The sequence below is a fragment of the Agelaius phoeniceus genome, chromosome 4 (genome assembly GCF_051311805.1).
Source record: "Agelaius phoeniceus isolate bAgePho1 chromosome 4, bAgePho1.hap1, whole genome shotgun sequence".
NCBI lineage: Eukaryota > Metazoa > Chordata > Aves > Passeriformes > Icteridae > Agelaius > Agelaius phoeniceus.
Genome location: NC_135268.1, coordinates 38111616 through 38133106, shown reverse-complemented (window position 1 = coordinate 38133106; position 21491 = coordinate 38111616). Strand labels below are relative to the sequence as shown.

At 43.2% G+C, this 21491-nt stretch overlaps 1 protein-coding gene across 2 annotated transcripts; it reads left to right on the top strand.

Annotated features, from left to right (window-relative positions):
• The first annotated feature begins 10813 nt into the window (after positions 1-10813).
• Positions 10814-13277, top strand: HMGB2 (high mobility group box 2). 2 transcript variants are annotated; one of them, XM_054633151.2, is made up of 5 exons: positions 10814-10979; positions 11503-11672; positions 11845-11990; positions 12078-12252; positions 12733-13277. In XM_054633151.2, exons 2-5 carry the CDS (start codon positions 11523-11525, stop codon positions 12889-12891), a joined length of 630 nt encoding a protein of 209 aa, XP_054489126.1. In that variant the 5' UTR covers positions 10814-10979; positions 11503-11522; the 3' UTR covers positions 12892-13277. The 2 variants fall into 2 exon arrangements, with proteins under 2 accessions (XP_054489126.1, XP_054489125.1); XM_054633150.2 differs by having other exon boundaries at positions 10816-11056.
• The last annotated feature ends 8214 nt before the right edge of the window (positions 13278-21491 follow it).

The window sequence follows — 21491 nt, the reverse complement described above, 5'->3', positions numbered from 1 at the left end:
CCCCCTTCCCGCGTCTCCCCGGCAGCTCCGCCGTGGGATGTGAATGTGGAAGGGCAGCCCCGGAGAGTGTCGCGGGTCGGAGCTGCCGCCGGCACGGCCGAGCGCGTACCCGCGCTCCTAGCGACGCGGGGCCGGCGGCCTCCGCCGCCTCCTGCCGGGTCTCGGCGGCGCCTCGCTGTGCCGCAGCGGCTGCCCCCGTTCACTTGTTCTCTCTCTAGTGTTTTAGCCGCAGTCGGCACTGCTCGCGCTGCTCTTTTCGGACCGTCTGTCTCCTGCCTTCTCTCTCGGCCTCTTCCTTCCCTGCCTCCTTTCTTTCCCGCTGACTGTCGGCCATGGCCGGCAGCGGCTCCCGCTGCCCGGAGAGGACGGGCGGGCTCTGTGCGGGGCTCCTGCCGCTCCGCCTGCGGGAGGCAGCTCCGCGGGAGCCGCAGCGCAGCCGGTGGCTGTGCGTCTCTCGGCAGAAAACAAACGGAGCTCCGGCCTTTGTTAGAGCTGATTTTACAACACGCGTAGTCAGGGCTCCGTCCTGCGTTCCTGTGGCAAAGCCCTCTGAAGACAAAGGCGACTTAGAGTGCGAGTTTCCAGTTTTGTCATTTAAAAGGACTTTCTGTTAGTAAAGGTGACTGTAACAACAGAAAACCCTTGAGAATGCAGAATTATTTTCGCTAATGATGCAAGACCTTGCTGTGCATACGACTAGGTAAAATAGACGTTCTGAGAATACTTGACAAAAGCAGGTATTTTTAGTTTTGAGGCTTTACAAAGCTACATAAGAGATGCATTGGTATTAAATCATTTAACAATTCAGCTGTTGACAGCAGAGTGGCAAAAGCAGCAAGCTCTGATCTACTGTCCTTTCAAGCACATTCAAAGGAGGCACAAGGAAGGGAGAGGTTTTGCTTTCCCTTTGAACTCCCGCAAATATTCCTTTAAATCTCAGAAGCGGCATCTGAGCTGAGCGTGCTCAAAGCGCAATGATTTAATCGCTGAAATATTTGACCGTATCGCTTGCTGTGCATTTCCAGCTTGAAGAAGGAGAGAAGTAGCAGGGAGGCTGGTGAATAATTCAAGGAGACACAGATCCTGCGTAAGCCAAAGTTCTGCCTGAGCCGGGGACACGATTATAGAGCAGTTTCAGTTTGTGCTGCAGATGGCTCCTTAATCTGATTGCGTAACCTGGTATTAGAGAATAAGGGTCGGTCCCACTGCCGCAGCTGAATGATGGATACAGTAACTGAAGCTGCACTGAGCTAAAGTCACAGCAGTTATCCACGGGGCACGTTTCAGTGATTAGCGAGAGGAATAGGAGGAGAGTTGGAAAAAATACTGAACTCTGCTTTGTTATCAGCCAAGCTGAAGACTGTATAATACCTAGGTTTAATTCCATGCTCTGCTGCTGAGCAATCTCAGGCAGCAAAAGTTTAACTCACTATTTCAGTTTATTGTGATTTCAAACTTTTGAAAACTATAATAATGTTAAGATAAAGAACAAAAACCCCAATAACAATCAGAGCAGATGTAAAAATCTGGGAAAAGTGGGACAAGGGTGAGTTCCAGGAATTCTTCAGTGGAAATCTGGGTCATGAATAGCAATTTCTAGACTCTTGGACTATGTCTTTTGAGGTCCTTTTGTTTTTTTGGTTTTTTTTTTTCAGATGGATTTGACCTTACTGTGAACATAAAATATGTCTATCTGGGCCTGGCTGCTGTTTGGTTTGATGGAAAGATCACTTGTGCATTTTAAATGTTTCTGATCCTCTTTGTACAGTTTGGGAGCAGTTAAAAGCCTGATTATGTTACCCAGCCGTGCTTGCCAAGATGCTAATTTATAAGTGTAATTTCAAGTAAAGTAGTATCATAGTTTCATGATTAGGTCACAATAAGAGAGTCGTGGGACTTAGAAAGATGGTTCTGGTTCAGCTGTAAGCTGCTCGTTTTCACACCTGTGCCCTGTGCCTCTTTGTGCCCATAAAAACATTGCTGTGGCTGCACAGCAAACTCTGTTGGTTACAACTAGGCTAGCAGCAAGAAAAATCGTTTGGATTTAATCCTGATCTGCTTTACTGCTCAGTTGCAGGATGCCCCAGCACTCAGGATGGTGCAGTAGGAGGGCAGGACTGTGACTGGGGATGACCACCTCATTTGGTATGAACGCCTGCTTACAGTAACAAAGAAATCATGTCACTTTTAATCTTGCATCACATGTGGGATGAAAAATACAAAGAGCTGCAGCTACACGGGCTTATCAGACAGTATGAAGCTTACTTACTACAAAATGGATTTGCAAACTTTCATGAGGCTTGGGCTACATGAAATAAAAAGAAAAATCATTGTGGAGTATATTGTCTAAAATTACAATTTTTTAACATAAACTCTAGTACTGGGTACTGTAAGTATTCAGATATAAATAAAGCATGTATAGGGACATATTCTAAATAAACACAAAAACATGCAGTATTGCAACCATATACTATTAAACGTCAAAAATTAAATCAGTTCAAAGGAAACAGCAGCTCCAAACCACCTACCCTGTACATGACATGTCACTAGTACTCACAGCAGAGCTAAGTAGTACAGAAGGCAGCAGTTATCTGTATCCCTTGGGGGTGCCAAGAACACAGCATGGATGACTTGTAACTAACATGCAGAAGAGCAGGAGCTACAGCATCCCAAAAAGTCTGGATTGACAACTCCAAGGCTCTGAAGTCAGTGGGACTCAGTGGCCCCTCCTGGCACCAAGGCAGGCCAGGCACAGGTGGGAGCCCAGCAGCTTGTTCTTCTCTGAGATGCCATATGTCCCAGCTCCTGTTAGCTTTTGATTGATGTGTTTTGTAATTTGAGAGAGAAGAATGATAATCAGATACATCACCTTGGATATATTGCAAGCACATTGCAAACGCATTGCTGGTAATCAATCCTGGAAGATAAATGTGGCTCTTGCAACTTTGTATGCATTTCCATGGCAAAAAGTTCAGCTGGGGAGGATGATTCCCTTCCCCAGCAGGTAGCATTCACCTGAAGTCCAGGGGTACATTCATGCACTTGTGTTCAGCACCTGAAATTATCCTGTTAGCAAAAGGAATAATAAGGAAAACTATTGGTAGACATTTTTCTCAGCAAATACACATTTTGTTATGTATTATAACTACTTCAGTGAAAAAAGATTCCTTTAAAACACTTGAAAAATTCTGCAAATTCCACCGCACACCTACTTGATAAGCAAGCATTCATAGGCTGTGATAAAGAACAGTGACCAAATCTCTCCTTCCTTACCAGAAACAAGTGCTATCTTTTTTATTTTTATTTTCTTTTTTTCTTGATTTTTTTAATACCTTATTTTCTTTTCCCACTCCAGCACCACCTAACCTGCTACTGCCTGTTGCTCTGCTTCTAATTTATTGCCCAAATTTGTTAAAGCATAGACCCAAAGCACAGGAATACTGGAATTTGCCTACAGACTGTATTTTTTTTACTTCTTTACATGTTTTGGGCTAGGATAGTTAAAGTATAATTTCAGATAATTAATTGTATAACAAAACATAATCTGTATTAGTACACATAGACCTTATTGTATATGGTTCAAGAAGTACAGTAATAGAAAAAAGAATCATAACTTTAACCAGAATTATCTCCAGGTCTGAATCCAGCTGAAGCCAGTCTTTCTTTTATAGGCATTTGGCCTTGTACAATGGAAACTCAAGATGTATGAAAGAGTATTTATAACAAAAAGCTTTTATTTAAAGATTTAAAGCAGTAAAGAAGGTCCAAAACTACACATTTTGTTTTAAGAATAATTTAGGATTAAAACTGTTAAACCCATGTACTGTAAAAGCTTTAAAGTTTTGTAATACACTCCCTTTAATGGTTTGTGCAAATTCTCTTTCATAATAAGCTATTAGTTACAGGAAGCATGGGAGGATCTTCTGGTAGAAGGCATCATTCTTATATGCAAAAATTATGTTATGTTCTTTGTTAAATGTACTTGACAAATTGTTCGTTAGTGGGCTTAAACAATGAAGGATGTGTTAGGAGAGGAAGTTCAAGTACAATGACCACACAGAAGCAAAGAAGCCAACCTCCAGCTTTGCTTTAGGTACCCCTCAGTTTCAACAACCCTCCTCCTCCTCCTCAGAAGCCTCCACTCAACCCAAGCACCTCTATCTGCTTATTTCACAGTCACTCATCTCCTGTTCATCCAGGTTGCTTTGATTAACATTTTGTTTCATATTATATGAGATTGCACAGTTAGAAAGAAACTCCATTAAATCATCACTCAACTCATACTCTTCAGAAATATAAAGCAGCTATCTGAAACATATTGTGGAAAAGTATCGCCCCCAGAGGTTTTGTGTGATGCAATAAAAATTTAACTACTAGTAATAGACCAATGTAGTATAGTGCTTAAGAATTATTCTTCAATCCTTTGAAATGAAATAAAAAACTTGCTCAGATTTTTTTCCATGTAAGATAAACTGTCATCTTTTCAGTAAATTTTGCTGGTCTCTAATGCACTCTTGATACCACAAAAAGCACTGTACATACTGCACATACTGTACTCTGTGCTACAGTCTTGCATTTTGTGAGCTACTGTTTTCTTGTTATAGGAATTCAGATTTGACAATGGCTTGGACCTCTTGCTTTGTATAACACATACTACACTATCTTCAGATTTCAGGTTTTGTCAGAGGATCCTAGAGTCTACAGGGCTCTGTTACACCATCATATCCTCTTCTGATACATATTCATTTTACAGAAAGGAAAACAGGAAAGTTCTGCAGCCTTAAGAGCCTCTTTGAGTGCCCTTGTCTTTGCAGTACAGTTATAACCATCTCTAGGTCTGACTTAGCTCTAGTTGAAGTTAACAACTGGTTTTAAGTGCCTCTTGGGAGCAGGTGAACACTTCTTCCACCAAACCATCAGTTAGATACTTGGATTCCCTCAGTAAAAACAAAATAGTCTGATACTAATGCAGACACTTTCATAAAAATAAAATTAATAAAATTACAAGTGCGTTTGGGGTTTAAATGTTTTCCTGACCTCCTGCAGAGCTCCTTCTGGATAAAAGATACAGATAAGATTATATTCCAACAAACTCAACCTCCCCTGTTACTGTAAAGTTCTTTAGCAGTATAGAGTAGGGTATGCAATGGGGTGCTAAGGAAATGATACATTTATATCATCAGGTGCTGGAAGATCCCATGGGAACCATGACTAAAATGAGACTGATGATTCAATCAACAATTTCAAAACTTCATGAGTGTTTTCTTTCTAGTCTCGGATCACCTATGTATCCTGTGGTCATTTTTATGACACATATCACAGCATTAGTTGCCAGAAATAACAGAATAAATTATTCTCCCGGCAATGTCTACATTAACAATGATGCATGACCAACACTTGAGAACCCATTGAAGTTTAATGAGACCCATTGAAATTAATTTAAGCTTTTCCACTATCTGGATGCAAGACAAAGACCAGTATGTTGATGAACATCACAGTGCTTACTGTGGTACTTGGTGCTTGGTTGTTACCAGCCAAACCTGCTTATCTCTGCTGGCTCCTTCCTCTTGCAGCCCACGACACACAGCCTTGTCATTTCCCACTATTCTCTTTCCCAGAAGACTTTAGAGCTGCAGTGACATAGCAAACACATCCTACTGTCAGGTTCAGCCTCATTTCAAGTTTCTAGCCCACATGACCACAGAAGGAAACAGTTCCTTAGACTGGACAAAAGAACAAACAAAGCATTCTGGTTTGTCAATATTTGTAAGTCACCGTGGGTTGACAGGGACTTCATTCTGGCAGCAGCAAGCTCCAGCAGCTAGTGTCAAACACGACTATTCAGAAGCTGGACTGTGACTACAACCTCTTCGGATCTCCTCACTAGATGTCTCACCTCCAGGGCCAGATGCAGTCCAACCCTTTGTCTTACAGCTTAGAAGGAGAAAAAAAGTTCTCAAATGATGCTCTGCAACTCACAAAAGACAGGACAATTTTATTGGCAATTAAATTTCATTTCTTAAGAGTAAGTTGTGTATATGTTTCAGGCAAAGTACCAATGTTACTAACACTGGAAGAGTCTGGAGGTGGGGAGAGAAGAATGGAAAGTTTTTTTACCCATTTAAACAATATTCTTGCTCTAAATAAGGGCTATCCACATTTTAGAGCCCCTCTAAGCTCCCTAGGAAACTATCCACTATATAAAGACACATTGCTGCTTTCTTCTCACACCTGTAAAAAGGGATTAGCAGTATAGCAAAACAAAGAAATTTTTAGATATCTTGAGGGGAAAATGTTGCATGAGTATTACTTTGAATGTAAACAAGAAAGCGAGTGAAAGCCAGGTGAATAGAAAAGCAAAAACATGTTTTAAAAAGTTAAAAGCTTGTCAACCCAATGCAAAAAAAAAAAAAAAAAGTTACTGACAAATTAAGACTGAAAAAGTTCAGGTAACAATTATTGTGATCAGGAATTGCTATTGTTCCTGATATTATCTGTGTTAGTACCAGACGAGATCTGCTGTGTTTATTTCTTACCATATGACTGCTGCAGTTTCAGCCTTTGCTCTGCAGCTGTCCCAGATAGTGTCCATGCAGGCTGCCTTTGTTTTAGGCACTGGGTACACAGCACAAAGTCAAAACAAGCTCTGAGCTTTCAGACTAACCCAGCCTGGTGTAACTAACACAGCTGCATTTGCCTATGAGCTGCTGAACTGGTTATGCAGGCTTTACAGTGGCACACATAATAAAACCCTAATGTTTAAAGGGTAAATATATTTCATTTTTACAACATACATGTTATTTAGATGTTCTACAACACCAAAAAAAAAACCCAAAAAACAACCTGGGGAACTTCTAACACACTGTCTTAAATGTAATTCTTTAAGATACTGACAGAAATACCAGTTTTGTAAACTTTTAGGCAGCAGCAGTTATATGTGTTTTTATCAAAGTACAAGAAAATAACTCCTTATAACTGGTACACTACAACAAAATTGTGTTGTGTTGAACTTAGATAAGCAGTAGCTTAAATACTTTTGATTTTTGCTTTTCATCCTAAAGGTCCTACCACATATCTAGTAAGAGATGCTCACAAAAAATAAGCCTAAAACATTGTTGCTGTCTGTAGACTTTGTAACTTGCATTAAAAGGGTTTTCAAAGCAGTGACCTACTTAAATGTTTTTTGTGTCTTGAATTTTAATCTTTTTTTTCTGCAACAAAGAAACCTGCTGATTAAAGCTAAATTTGCTTTCTTTCAACATCTTCCATTCCTATTAGTGAAGTTTGGTTTGATTAAGCAGTTTTACCTCACATTTATTATTCATCCACTGATTTCTCAGGCCTGGAAAAAGAAATTTCCTATCAGTTTAGAGTGATAGCCTTCCAAAGCAGAATTTTACTGCCTAATTTTAGGCTACATTAAGGCATATTCCATACAGGAATTTGGCTTGTAGGAGATATTCTGGGAAATGACAGCAGGCCTTCCTTATCCAAGTCACTGAATTAAAACTGACAGCATCACTACATAAATACACCAGAATGCAAGTTTGGTCAGAGCTAAGGTCACGCAACTGTAGTTTGCAATCTCCTCAGCTGAACAGTATCTGTTGTAATGGAGCTGCTGATGATTTAATTCAAATAAAAGGCCTTTGTTCCTTTCTTCCCTTACTTTGTCCACACTGACACCACTGTCCAGAAAAGCTCTAGAAGCAGCAGCCCTCAGAAGCCAAGAGATACATTATGACAGAAAGCAGCATCACTCCAATCACACATTTTTGTTGTCCGTGACATACTTTTCTTTAAATCCATTTCTCAGCTCCATAACCTGGTCTCACCCATCTGGTCTTTTCTCTACCTTCTATCCAGCATTTCTAGCCTCACTGCTTATCTCTCTCACTTGCAGTTTACTGAAGATTAAGCCAACTTAACAATAGCACCCCAAATTGTGGGGCAGATTAGAAACTCAGAAGGGCTCAAAGCCAGGGAGCTATAAAACCAAGGAGTCATTTCATGAGCAGAATTATTCACACTGAAGTAACTCCAAGTCCTGGAGTTTATGCTTCTTCCCCACAACTGTCATGCACATGTGGTTAATAAATTAACCACGCGTACCGACCAAAGTCAATACTGCATAGATCACTGCTTCAGAAGAGTAACAGTGACTGAATCCCTGGAGACACAAACTGTGTTTTTGTCTGAAAAGGAACAGTGTGGAACAATGACAAACAGTGACAGCTTATTGTGGAAGCAGAGAAGTGCTTTTCCAGTCACGAGGGCGCTGGGAGGAAGGCACAGCTTTGGGAATGACAAGTTCCTAACATCAGCATTCTTGTGTGGTGGGGCTTTCAGCATTGGCACTGCTGTGGGAAGCTTCCAGTATCATGTTCAAGCATGGAAAATTCTCAATACTGCCTTTCTTGTTGGAGGACAGACAGATGTTACTTTGGTTTCTCTCATGTGCCCTGTGTTGTATGAGACAGCATGATGTAACACACTGTGGGTCTAGCAAAGTGTACAAAAGCTTTCTTTTCCAGGTAAGAACATTTAAAGATCCTAATTTCTTTCTTAAAACATTTGATTAAATCATTTGAAAGGCAGATCTCATTTATTCCCATAGCAATAATTACACTTTCTCACCCCACCTGCTTTTCCACAATAATTTCCTTCATATTCTTAGAGCAGATATAAAAACAGATGCAACAGCGGAAGCCTTACTGCAATTACATCACAAAATTTCCAAAGAGTGTTCCAAAGTAATTTTTTTTCCATGAACGTGCTATATTAATGTTAAAAGAGTGAAAATGTTAATAAAACTGACCTAAAACTTTTTTCCCCCCACCTCTCCTCCAATAACTGTCAGAGAGGTCTAGGTCAGTCTGGCATACAAGGAATGCTTTTACACCAGATACCAATGGCTGTACTACAATTCACTCACACCAGTATTGTAAAATTCTACCATCTTTCACAAAATTACTTTATTAACAAGAACACACTTCACAAATAGCTTTTATACAGAGGTAGTTCACCACAAAGTAAATGAGTGACCCATCTGGCAGCTTAACTCATGAAATAAAATAGTGCTTTCCATGTAAAATATGAAGTAAAGGCATTTTTAAAGCTGCATGACAAAACAACTCTCTGCAAAGTGGACAGACAGACCTACAGAGAACTCAGAACATTAATTTGCTACAGAGAAGCAGTGGAATACAGCAATAACAAGCCCAAACCAGAACACGAAACATTCCCCATGTAAATGTTTATTTTAGGAGGTAAGGAAGGCTAAGCTTTATTTGTATGCTAAACACTATCAAAAGTAATAGCCACATTAAGTGAACTGATACAAGGTTTTGAATAACTGGCTTGTGAAGGCTTTGACATCTGCAGAGGGAATGCATAATCTGTGGGTTGCTCTGTTAATTTACCTGCCAATTACCCTCTTCTGTAGTGGATTTTGGCTTTTAGGGCTGCAGTTTGGGCAAACACACAAAGCTTAAAATGAAACAGGGATAAAGGAGGCATTTACTACCACATTAGTGAACTGTTGCACATGAACGTACACTTGTCAGAAGAAAAAGAAGAAAAGCTTGAAGAACTGTACCTAGTAAGTTCTTATACTGAGCAACTCTGAGCTGGGGAGACTGGAGATCAAAACATTGGCCACTGTCACACCTGCAGCTACTCAATACTCTCACATAGCTTAGGGATTTGTTTTTTCTTACCATTGAGGAAGGGTAACATGATGAAAGTTCTACTGAAGGCACCGCATCTTCAGTAAACAAAGTAATAACCTGCTTCTCACTAGGGCTATAAACTACACCTGAAAAAACAAGAGCAATAAAAACCACTTCGATTACTAAGAATATTTACCCAAAGTTGAAAATTGAATGAAAATAATCAGACAGAAAAAAACCCAACGTCAGCAAAACCAGTATAATGTAGGGTGAGAATCGCAGTCCAAGTGACTATATGGAAACTTCAGTTCTCTCCCCAAACTCAAAGGGCCAGATTTGCTACTAGCGGTACACTTGAAAGCACTCATGCAAACCACGGGCGTGGCTTGCATTAAGACCTCAGTTCGACCGAGACTAGGTCCCCGGCTTTCCATTGCTGCAGCTGCACTTTACAGAGAGCGCCAAGCTCGGAGAGCCGACACCTTCCCTTCCCAGCGCCGCTGCCGCTGCTCCGGCCTGACTGGGGGAACGCACCGCTCACAGTCAGCCCCACGCTCTTCCAAGCCCCTCTAGCCGGGGAGAGGGGAGCAGGAGCTCTCTCTGCCCAGGCATCGCTACAAACCACACACTCTCCTTCCGCGGGGGAACCCGGACTGAAGCCAGGAGCGGGCACCACCGCATCCCCTACCCCGAGGCGGGCCGGGCCGCTTGGGGGGCCCCCAGAAACGGGGCTCGCCTGGGCACCGATACCCAACTTTCAGCCCAGTTTTACAGCCAGCCGCTGCCCCACGGAGGGAAGGACGGAGGCAAAGGGCGGGGCTGCTGCCCCGGCCGCCCCGAGCCGGGCAGGCCTAGCTGAGGGGCAGGCAGAGCTGAGGGAGCCGCCGCCAACCCCACTCCCTTTGTATTTTTAAACCACGCTGCAGCCCCCCGCGCTCCGCCCAATCAGATCGGTCGCAGCCCCCGCCGGCCAATGGCAGCGGCCCCCGCGGTTTTTTAAACCGTCCCTCTCTCCCAATCACCGCCCAGCGCGCTCCGCCCAGCCCCGCCCCCCCGCTCTCCTCGCCCCAACCGGTTCCAACGGGTATAAGCGCCAACGACCCCCTCGCGCTCGACCTAGCCCGGGAGTAGCTCGGCCGCTAACGTCAGAGCGGCAAGCAGCCAATCCCGTCCAGTCTCCGCGCCAAGGGGCGGAGCTTCGGGCAGTTTGAACGTGCGCGGCAGCCAATGGGCTGCAGCGGGGGGCGGGCTCTCGGGCGCCGCGGGTCGGGTTGCTGTGGCGGGCAGTGCCGCGGAAAACAAGAGGCGGTAAGAGCGCGGCCGGGCACCATTCGGTAGCAGCACCTGAGGGAGCAGCGCCCGCGCCGCCCGCTCCGCCCAGCCAGGCAAGGCCCACGTCCGCGGGGCGGCAGCGCTCCGGGAGGGACGGAGGGAGCGCGGGGGGGAGCGGACACCAGCGGCTGTCCCGGGCGCAGGGACAGCGAGGGGCTCCCGCGGCGGGCGGGCGGGACGCCCGGGGCTGAGGGGAGGATTCCTGGCGAGCGGGTGGGGCCGGGAGGACGGCGGCGGCTCCGGCCCCGGCGGGGCGGGCTGGGGCGCGGGCGGCGGGGCCGGGCGGGCTGCCCGCCGCAGCCTCCGCGGGGGGCGGGGAGAGGCGCCCGGCGGGGAAGGGGCCGCGGGCCCGGCGGGGGGGCGCGGGCAGAGGGGCCGCGGCGGGGGCGGGGCCGGGGCCGGGCGCGCTGGGGCGGGAAGGCGCCGGCGGGCGAGAGGCGGGAGCGGCCTGAGGCGCGGCCCCGCCTCACGCTGCCTCCCCACACACCTCCTCCCGCAGGGACCCGCGCCGACCTCGCCATGGGCAAAGGCGACCCCAATAAGCCGCGGGGCAAGATGTCCTCGTACGCCTACTTCGTGCAGACGTGCCGCGAGGAGCACAAGAAGAAGCACCCGGACTCGTCCGTCAACTTCGCAGAGTTCTCGCGGAAGTGCTCGGAGCGGTGGAAGGTGAGCGGGGCCGGGCCGGGCCGAGCCGTGCTGAGCCCTTGGCGGGCCAGCCCCCGCCCCTGCTGCGGGCTGCTGGGAAAAGATCCCTGGGAGCAGCTGCTGCTTAGGCGTTAGTGGGTCAGTAGCTGCTTTATCTCATCCAGCCTCTTCTTTCCCTTCCGTGTCTCCACAGACAATGTCAAGCAAGGAAAAAGGAAAGTTTGAAGAAATGGCTAAAGGAGACAAAGCTCGCTATGACAGGGAGATGAAAAACTATGTTCCTCCCAAAGGCGAGAAGAAGGGAAAGAAAAAGGACCCCAACGCTCCTAAAAGACCACCGTGAGTGTTTCTATGACTCCCTTCCCCCACAGAAAAACGTATTTCAATAGCTAGATACTTAACTTCAATCACTGTCTCTCGATGTAGATCTGCGTTCTTCCTTTTCTGTTCTGAGCACCGTCCGAAAATCAAAAACGACCATCCTGGCTTGTCTATTGGAGATACAGCAAAGAAATTAGGTGAAATGTGGTCTGAACAGTCGGCTAAAGATAAACTGCCATACGAACAGAAGGCTGCAAAACTAAAGGAGAAGTATGAAAAGGTACAGTAAAAGTAATACAAAAAAGTTAAAGTTGTGGAGCTCACTGTAAATATATGACTTGTGTCTTGCACCCACACCATAAGGGGCTTATAAGGGGCTTAATGCTTTCTATCAGCCTTTAGAAGACATGGAAAGGTTGGCAGGGCAGGTATCTGGAACCCTTACAGTGAGCCTGGGTGTGGGTTTGCATGTCTAGAGATTTTACCAGCAAGATGCCTTACTACCAGAAAACAGGTCACCTGCTTGCTAAAATAAATGTAGTCAGACTCCAAAGCACCATGGTCATAAAATTCTTAAAACTGTCTGCATTGCATGTTCTTTTGCTTAAAGATTTAAGCATGAAAGTCCCAAGGTGGAAATTCTGCTTTTTTGCAATTACTGTATCTGACCTATGCAGTACAGTAGCATTGAAATACCAAAGCAGTGCAGATTTGTCTTCAGTGTTCTAGTGCTAGCAACTTAAAAGCATTTTTCTTGCAGGACATTGCAGCATATCGTGCCAAGAGCAAGAGTGATGCAGGAAAGAAGGGCCCAGGTAGGCCTGCAGGATCTAAGAAGAAAGCAGAGCCAGAGGAGGAGGAGGAGGAGGAAGAGGAAGAGGAGGAAGAAGAGGAAGAAGATGATGAGGATGAAGAATAAATGAATGTCCTGCTGTAAAGATTTATGCTCGGGATCCAATATTTTGCTAAGAATGTGAACTCAAGTGCAGCTCATTGTTAGCTTCAGTATAAAAATCTGTACAGAATTGTGTATAGGTAATGTGGTTCTTTGTAGGGAGACTTCAATTTATAACGTAAGCAGTAGCCAATGGCTGCTACAGTTTGGTTTGGAAAAACAAAAGTTGTTGAATGTTTCTGCTGTTTCTGCATATTTAATGGTTTTATTGAAATTCAGTGACTGATAGCCAGGTGTTTCTTTTTAGCTAAGTAAAACAAAGGTAGCTTAATAGCTGATCTTATATTTTGTAGTATTTTGTTGCATTGTATTACTTTTTTAACAGTTTTGTAATAAAATGTTGTACATTATTCTTTTTGTGTTCATGATGTTTCCGAGAGGCTGGGCACCCCCAGAATACTGGAATCCTCTGTGGGAACATGCAATGTTCCTGTGCTCTTGCTGTTACTGCAGAACTGGCAAATCCCTTGGGCATTGACTCCTGGAGCTTTTGCTGCCACTTAAACTCCTTTAACTGATTTCCTCTCCCACTGCCATTTGTTAAAACTGATGCTTTCCTTACAGTAGCCTTTGCCTGTGTTACCTTGTGGGTGAAAAAAAATCTCTCAAGTAGTGAAGTTCTGGATAGTTACTCCTGGATTATCTTTCCCCAGGCTGCTGAAGCACAGGCCTTTGTTTTGCCTTAGGAGCTGATAATGAGTGAATGTTTGGAACCTTCTCTTCCAGAGCTCAGGGTCGCTGGCCTTGGCTATAAGACAGATGTGGTTAGGGGCATGTCTTCCCAGATGTTGCTACTCCTTCCCTCTCCCCCTGGCTCTAGTATTACTGGCTTCTCATAAAATACACAGCTTGCAGAACTGCATGAAAAATGTTGGAATGTCTACCCCCAGTAGATTGCTGCAGAAAGAGAAGGCATTTGTAAAGAACAAGTGCTCCTGATGCGTTCCTGTTCGTGGTTGTAACAGTGTCACCAGTTATACTATTCTTGGCTCTCACTCTTTAATTTAATATATATAAAGGCTTAAATCTAGGTACCTAACAATATTTTCAACTGGGAAATTTGAGATCCTACAGTTAAACTAAATAGCTCAAGTTTAATTTGTTGAGCTAAATACCAGGAAATAACTTTTATTAGGCCTTGAAAAGCCCAGCCCTGAAATGTGTAATGTCTAAAAAATTAAGTAATATAAAGGGCAGGCTTCCAAGATTTTGTTTAAAATGTGTCCCTATTGTCCATTAGCTTATGAAGTAAGTTTGTGTCCCATCATTGTACTATGTGTAAGATAAAAAGTGTTTTCAGGACTTTACTATGGTAAATGTCACTGAATAGGTCAAAGATAACAGCACTTTCTGAAACAAGAGGCTAGAGAAAAACAGTATATTCTTGTAAGCATGGAAATTAAGTAACTGTAAAGGCAATTCAAATATTTTTATACTGGAGTAGGTGTTAATCTTAGAGAGCCTCAGAACACCAAGAGTTTCTTTTTCCTCCCCACTGTGCCCCTGAGATATTTAAGTGCCATCAGAAGGATTAGCTGCTGTTTTACATGTTGGACCTGCCAGAGATAACTTGGCACAGGTGAGATCAATGGCTCCATTTTTCAGGCTCAGATTTCCTGAAGCCACAGGCATAAACCAGAAGTGAAAGGCAGAACAGCACCTCCAGTGCTCAAGAACATGTTTTGCTGTAGAATTCACAGTCCTACAGCACCTGCATCCTCAACTCAAAAAATCTAGAGGCAATTCCCTGTTATAGTGTGTATCCAAGATCATGCTGATCTTGTTACCACATCCTGTTCAGACTTCCCGCATCCTCTCACTTCCAACATTCTGTCCCTGGGCAGAACAGTGATGCTTCACGGAGTCTTTCTGATAAGATTATTTAAATTTTCTGCAATGGAGGGGTAAAGTCAGAGTATGTTGACTAATTTGATTTTTTGAAATGCTTGTTTTTTTTTTTTTTTTAAATTGAAACAAAATACAACCCTTCAGGTGTCCTTACAAGTTGCACACCAAAAACTGCCCCAGGCTGACCTATCAACTGAGAATGATGCCATGACTAAAGATAATTAAAAATTTTTTAAAAACCCCATATTTTGTCCTTTTTGCAAGAAGGATGTTCAATATAAAAGCAAATGGAAAAGAGTACATGAAAATTACTGCTTTCAAATTAAGGTTTCTAAAATATGATGTGTCAGGTCAGGGAGTTCATGTAATGCCTGTCTGTGAGCGCTTGCTGAAAGGACTAATAAGTAATCAAGGTATAAAGGGAATGTTCAGTAAAGATAAGGCCATAGAAGAAAAGCTAAATTAGTTTTTCACATCACTGCTCAATACGGACAAACTTATGAAATAACTCACTGGAGGTGAACTGGGAGGTCTAAAACCAAAACTAAAAGGAATGCCCAAAATGGTTTGCAGGCACTGGGAAGAACTCTCACTTTGCACTAGACATTCAGCATAAAGATCCCACACAGTAAAGCAGACCAAAAGTCCGCCAAAAATAAGTCTGAGGTGGATAAAGAGGAAGAATGAGAGAATAACAAATGTAGGAAAGCAATTTTTAGAAAGTTCAAGTTATTTCTAAACCAGAAAGCCAAAAAAAACCCCACACATCAACAGGCCAGACATAGCAATATGTGGCAAAGCAAAAGAGCATCAGAGCAACATGAGAAAACAGACTAACAACTTTCAAACACATCTGTTGCGTCTGAGCTCCAACCAGCAACCAAGCCCCACACAGCCACTCCCCCAAACGGTGGGATGGGGGAGAGACTTGGAATGGTAAAAGTAAACTCATGCCTTGAGATAGAAGCAGCTTCATAATTGAAATAAAATAATAATAAATGAATAAATTATAGTAAAAAAGAAAATAACAAAAATATTTAAAAATGCAGATGAAGTGATGCAAATGAAAAACAACCAAATAATGCCCAGCCATTTTCCAAAGAGTGTCCTTCAGCCAGCTTTCACCCTAGTTATATGCTGACTCTTCTGGCATTGAATATCTGTTTGGTCAGTGGTGGGGGTCACCTGTCCCAGCTGTGACCCCTTCCAGCTCCTTGTGCATCCCCAGCCTCCTGGCTGCCAGGGCAGCATGAGAAGCTGAAAAGTCCTTGACTAAGTGTAAACACTGCTCAGTGACAATGAAATCAACGTTATCCTCCCCCTAAATCCAATATACAGCATTGTACCGGCTACTGGGAAGAAAATTAACTCATCCAAAGCCTATGCATGCACCAAGAGGGCTGCCAGACTCCCAGGGACATGCATGCTCAAGATACAGTAGCAATGCCTAGAAGAAAACTTTTTAACCTTGTAGAGAGAGGTTTCAGGCAGTTTTCATGACAAAATTTTTTAATGGAAGAGGCATGGTGAAGCATCTGTCTCAAATCCAAGTGTAAAAGAATTTGAAGCAAAATGACAAGACAGATGGTATTCATCCAAGAGTTCTAAGGAAATTCAAGTGATGAAATGGCTGAACTTTGAACCATGCTTTATATTTTTTTCACTTAAAACTGTCTTAAGTGCTAGATGAATGGAAGGTCACAAACACAACACTAATTTTTAGAAAACCTTCAGTGGAGATGCAGAGAGCTTTGGACCAGGAATGACCACATGACAAGTTGGTGGGAGCCACAGTACAGCTGAGAGTTGCTGGACAAATGGCTAAACAGAACTTGTGATTCCACAAGGGGAAATCATGTTCCATAGAGCTGTAAATATTTTTTGAAGAAATCTGCAAACCTTGAGGTAAAGGAGATCAGGTAGGTTTGATCTACTTGAGCTTTTCTACTTCTCATAAAAGAAGCAAGTCACCATGGAAGATCTTGCATGAATAAGAAGAGCTAACAGTGAAGATGTGCAAAGCCAGACTGCAGTCTGAAGCGACAGAACAGGAAAACCAGCAGGTGAAATATGGTTCTAGTACAAATCGTATTACATGTTAATATGTGCTCTCCTATCACATGTGAAAGGGGAAAAGCAGGCCTAACATTCAAGTTTTGGGTAATATGGGATAATATTACATTAGTCTGGAGGAGATGCTGGAGCTGTAACAGATAACTCTGTGAAGACATAATGAATGTTTGCTAGAAAAGCAAACAGATTGTTAGGCATTATCAGCTAAAAGAGTTACAAACAAAACACATATTCAGTACTGCCTTATCGTTTTCCTAGAAGAATAGAAGGTTTCCCTTTTCTTAGGACATCAAAGAACAAAGCCTATATACAAAGTCCTATTTTTCCAAAGCTAAACCTATGGCCTGGAAAATTGTAAATATGCATGTGTGTGTGTGTGTCTTGATTAGAACAGCTACAGACCTGGGAACTGTACAGATTCAGTATATATAGGCTTTAAAACTCCTAGAACACTAAATAAGTTGCAAATGATTGTGGAGAGAAAATCAGAAAAAGAATGAAATAGGAGTTTTACCTTTGAATAGCCAATGATGTACTGAACTTTTTCATAACAGTTTATCATAGGCATCTGGTCTATAACATTGGTACATAATCTAGTATATATTGTTCAGTCATGGATTATTTGCTGTGCTAGTGATGGTTGCCTTAGCATAGATTTTTCTGTTTGTTTTCTCATTTTGGCTTCTATTTCTTTACACATCCTGAAAAATCAAAGTGTTTGGCCAGCAGGCTCTGCATTTCCAAAAATTGCTGGGCCTCTTGTTTGAGCTGCATCACAACCCATCTGCTTTTCTGTGATCCTATTTGAATCCAGTGTCAAGAACCCCATAACAGAGCCCAGATGCTGAGCTCACTGCTGCATTCTCCAATGCACTCAGCCCCTCAGGGATGCATTAAATCTCCTCACTGTGGAATAACATAAGATTCAGATCTACCTGATAAAAAAGATGATTTCCTACACAAATTCCTCAAATTACTTAATTGTCACAGGCCAGCACCAATTAGTAAGTGAATCTGTACATTGCTCTGATTATCCTGACATCTTGAAACCAACAATCTCCCTTGGCCTCATTGTTGGAGAGGCTCATGATATTCCAGGACTGAATATGAAGTCAACCACCAGAAAAATCCTTATAGCTAGCAGATCCAGTGTTCCACCTGTAAGTTGTATGGCTATTGTCAGAATTTCCTAGCCTAAACATCTAATGGTAAAGTTTCTACCCATAAATAATTCCTTCAGCAGAGCTGGAGGGATGATGTTTGTACGGACAAGACCACAACATTCTGAAAAGCCCTTTGAAAAATGAATGTTTATTGCTATTGTCAGTGCTGCTACCTTGGAAGCAGCTCCTGGCTGGCTGAACTCTGCACTGACCCAGCACTGACCACCCCTTCAGGAATTAAGACCTTTAACAAGGCTTCATAATTCACCTATATCTCACTGATTTGTCAGGAGAGGAGTGCACTGCAGAGCCAGCATGCCTCTTCAGAAACATTAAAACTTTTTTGCATAAATCAGATGACACATGACTAAAGTCTGCCTAGATTGAAGCAGCAGTTGGAGGAATTAATACTGTTAAGTAGAAATGCCATCCCTCGTCAGAAAGTGTTTGAGTTATGTAATGCCAGAAGCAGAGACAAGGTCATACAAGTATCCTTGCAGCAACCTTTCACTCTGCCCTGCACTCTTTGACCACACTGATCCTTCTGACCTCTGAGTGAGATAGGCTGCTGTGCTACCTGGACTTTTGATCTGATCTTGCATGTGCTTAATGTTTTAATGTCACATTCGGTTCTTATCCTAATTAAAAATATTTTTCAGCTTGCCCATGATAATTCTGGAACATAGACATAAACCATTTTTCTTATACTGACTTGGAAGATAATGGGATGATGTTACAGGAAAAAAACACCCAGGAGTGTTTCTTATCTCCAGCTGGAAATGACCTGTTCAGTATCACTTTATCCTCAAAAGCTTTAGTATAAATGGTAACCAGACCCCACTCTGCTACAGGGTTACAGAATTGTTTTCCTCAGCAACACCCCACACCATCTTACCTTCTCTCCCAGATGGCAGGACAGACAGCTTTCCTTCCCACTGCCAGGCTGATCAGCTGTATCTCTAGAGGTTCCTTGGCATCTTCAGGACAGGCAGGACTTCAGTGCATTCCCCAGTGCAATCAAAAGAGCAGCATGAATAGCAGCACTTCCAGAACTGGCCATGCTTTTTCTCTTGGTCAGCTTTTCCCAAATCTCTGCTTCTTATGAACTCATAAGAATCTTCCAGAAAGCTTCTACTTTCATCCAGTCCTACTTTTCTTCCACAGTTTCTGCTGTCTGAGAAATAAAAACATAAAAACTGCATTTGTAGCTGTCTGTTGGGCAGTTGTGATGACCTTGAGGGCTCTGGCAAGGTGCTGCAGCCATCTCACAGGCTCAGGCTGGCAAAGCTTGCATTGCCAGGCAGGGCTTGGGGTGTCCTGTGCAGAATGACACAGTGGGACAGAAGACATTGTACCCAAAGACCTACTCCTGCCTTATCTCAGGGCTTCTAGAAAGATACTGCCCTACATTATTTTCCTGGGGAAATCCTCCCACAAATTTCAAGGGGAAAGGCTGTATTTTGATTCCCATTTCCACCTTAGTGCCTTCACATGGTTCAGAAAGCCCATTCCAAGCTGTGCTTCTTCATCTGAAGGCTGTAGTTTAACAGCAGTCTGGGCATGCTGCCTTCTTAGCTGACACACACTGCCACCAGCAGCCCTTTCCAGGGAAGTAAAATATCATCTCTCCATTCATTTTCCCTTTGCCAGGGACATTCAGCCAGAAGGCTCAGAAGGCTGCTATTGCCATCACTCTCATCTCAGGCATTTGTTTGGTTTTTATTATGAGTTAGAGCTATGCTGCTTCCCCCACCTGTTTCTTTTTTTTTTTTCTTTCTTTCTTTTTTTTTTTTTTTTGTGCAGGAGGCATTACTCTTGCACAAGAAACATCATTTGAATGTTAGATCACTGGAGGCAGATCTGTTTTCACACTGAACAATTGCATTCACGAGAGCTGCTGGACACACCCAGCCCTCAGCCCTGCTTTAGCTGCTGTCCACTTCAGAAAGGACATTGTTCCTATCCCTAAAACAATCGTGTTTCTTTGATTAGTAAGAAAAAGTAAGGCTCTAACATGCAAACAAACCTTTTCATCTTGGTGTTTCAGCAGCTCTAGCTCCTCCTTACAGACTTGGATGCTTGTCACCTTCATTGACCTGTTGACTGAAGGAACATGCATTTTTCATCAGTCAGCTCAGGCCCATCAGCCACCACAGATCACTACTTTGCTGGAGAGGCTCCATCCACACAGACTGTTGATCAGAAAAGCCACAGAGCAGTGCAATGAGGTAAAAATCCCAAAGGTTGTGCAGACACCTTAGTTTTAATATCACAGGCCCCACATTATGTGGTCATGGGGAACACTTCATTAGTTCCTCCATATAAAGAATGGTTTAGATTTTTAGGATTTTAAAAAACAAAGGTAACTAAGCATTACCTGGGTTACTGGGATGTAAAATCCACATGAACACTTCTTCCTGCTTTTGTGAGCTCCGCAGCAGTTCCTGCAGCGGAGCGTGACGCGGGGGACAGCTCACAGCAGCGCACACACCTGGGGCAGCAGGGACTGAGGCTCCCCGTGACAGGAGGGCCAAACTGCTTTCAGACTTCAGGGTCACTCACAGTTTATGCTTTAGGGTTTATTCAAAACCCAAGGGAGCCAAAATCACCTACATTTTTTTGACAGCCTATATCACTTTGCCTAACTAGATTCGTTCTACGTAGAGAGTCCTTTTATATAGTGCCAGCCAAGCCACACAATTTACAGATCCAGCACTGCAGGAGTTCAGAGGAGGCTTGCAGGGTAAGTAAAGCCAACAGCCAGAGGACCAAATGCTGGCAACCACTTCTGATGTTCCCTGGAAGTACATATTACCCTGGAAGATAGCCACTGACACTTCTCAGATTATTCTCATTAAAGTAAGCAGGGTAGAATTTCAGAACACAGCAAGAGCTAGCATTCTCATGCCTTTCACAGGAACGAGAACAACCAGAAACAGAAACATTGCCAATTTGTTTCCCCCTATTTCTTTACACGTATTACAGTTGATGGATCTAAGCTCACCAGCAGGGAACAAACAATAAATGCTTTTACAGAAACAAAGTTTGTGTTCAAAAGTGTAGATAATTTCTTCTTCATGTTCTTAAGATCTCCTTATTACTTTGCCTTCATAGATTCTTGCACAATTTGATGTTTTTTAAGGTAAAAGGAAAATTGTGATTTATATACAGCAAAAATCTACGAAAGCACCTTTTGTGTTTTTACAGGCAGTGGTATGTTTTGCTTTTCCTTGCAAGAAGGCTCACAGATCAAGAGTTAAGCATAAAATTTTAACATCTCTGACATGGTGTAATAGATCTCAAGTTTCTTGATGTAGTTTTAGAGCAGTAAGTTGATAAGTTTTGGCTTTAGGGACTGTTTGGAGGCAAATGGTATGGAAGAAGCAGGCAATAGTGAAGGAGACTGACTGGCAGTAGGGAAAGGGAATGCACTGATTCTAGGAACCCATCAGTGGGGACAACGTCTTTGGTACTCCTGTA

Excerpts from the sequence above, each read along its gene's own strand:
- HMGB2 (XM_054633151.2), top strand. The coding sequence starts at position 11,523 with ATGGGCAAAGGCGACCCCAATAAGCCGCGGGGCAAGATGTCCTCGTAC. Across the intron at positions 11,673-11,844 it reads AGTGCTCGGAGCGGTGGAAG|ACAATGTCAAGCAAGGAAAA; the intron begins GTGAGCGGGGCC and ends GTGTCTCCACAG. Across the intron at positions 11,991-12,077 it reads AACGCTCCTAAAAGACCACC|ATCTGCGTTCTTCCTTTTCT; the intron begins GTGAGTGTTTCT and ends CTCTCGATGTAG.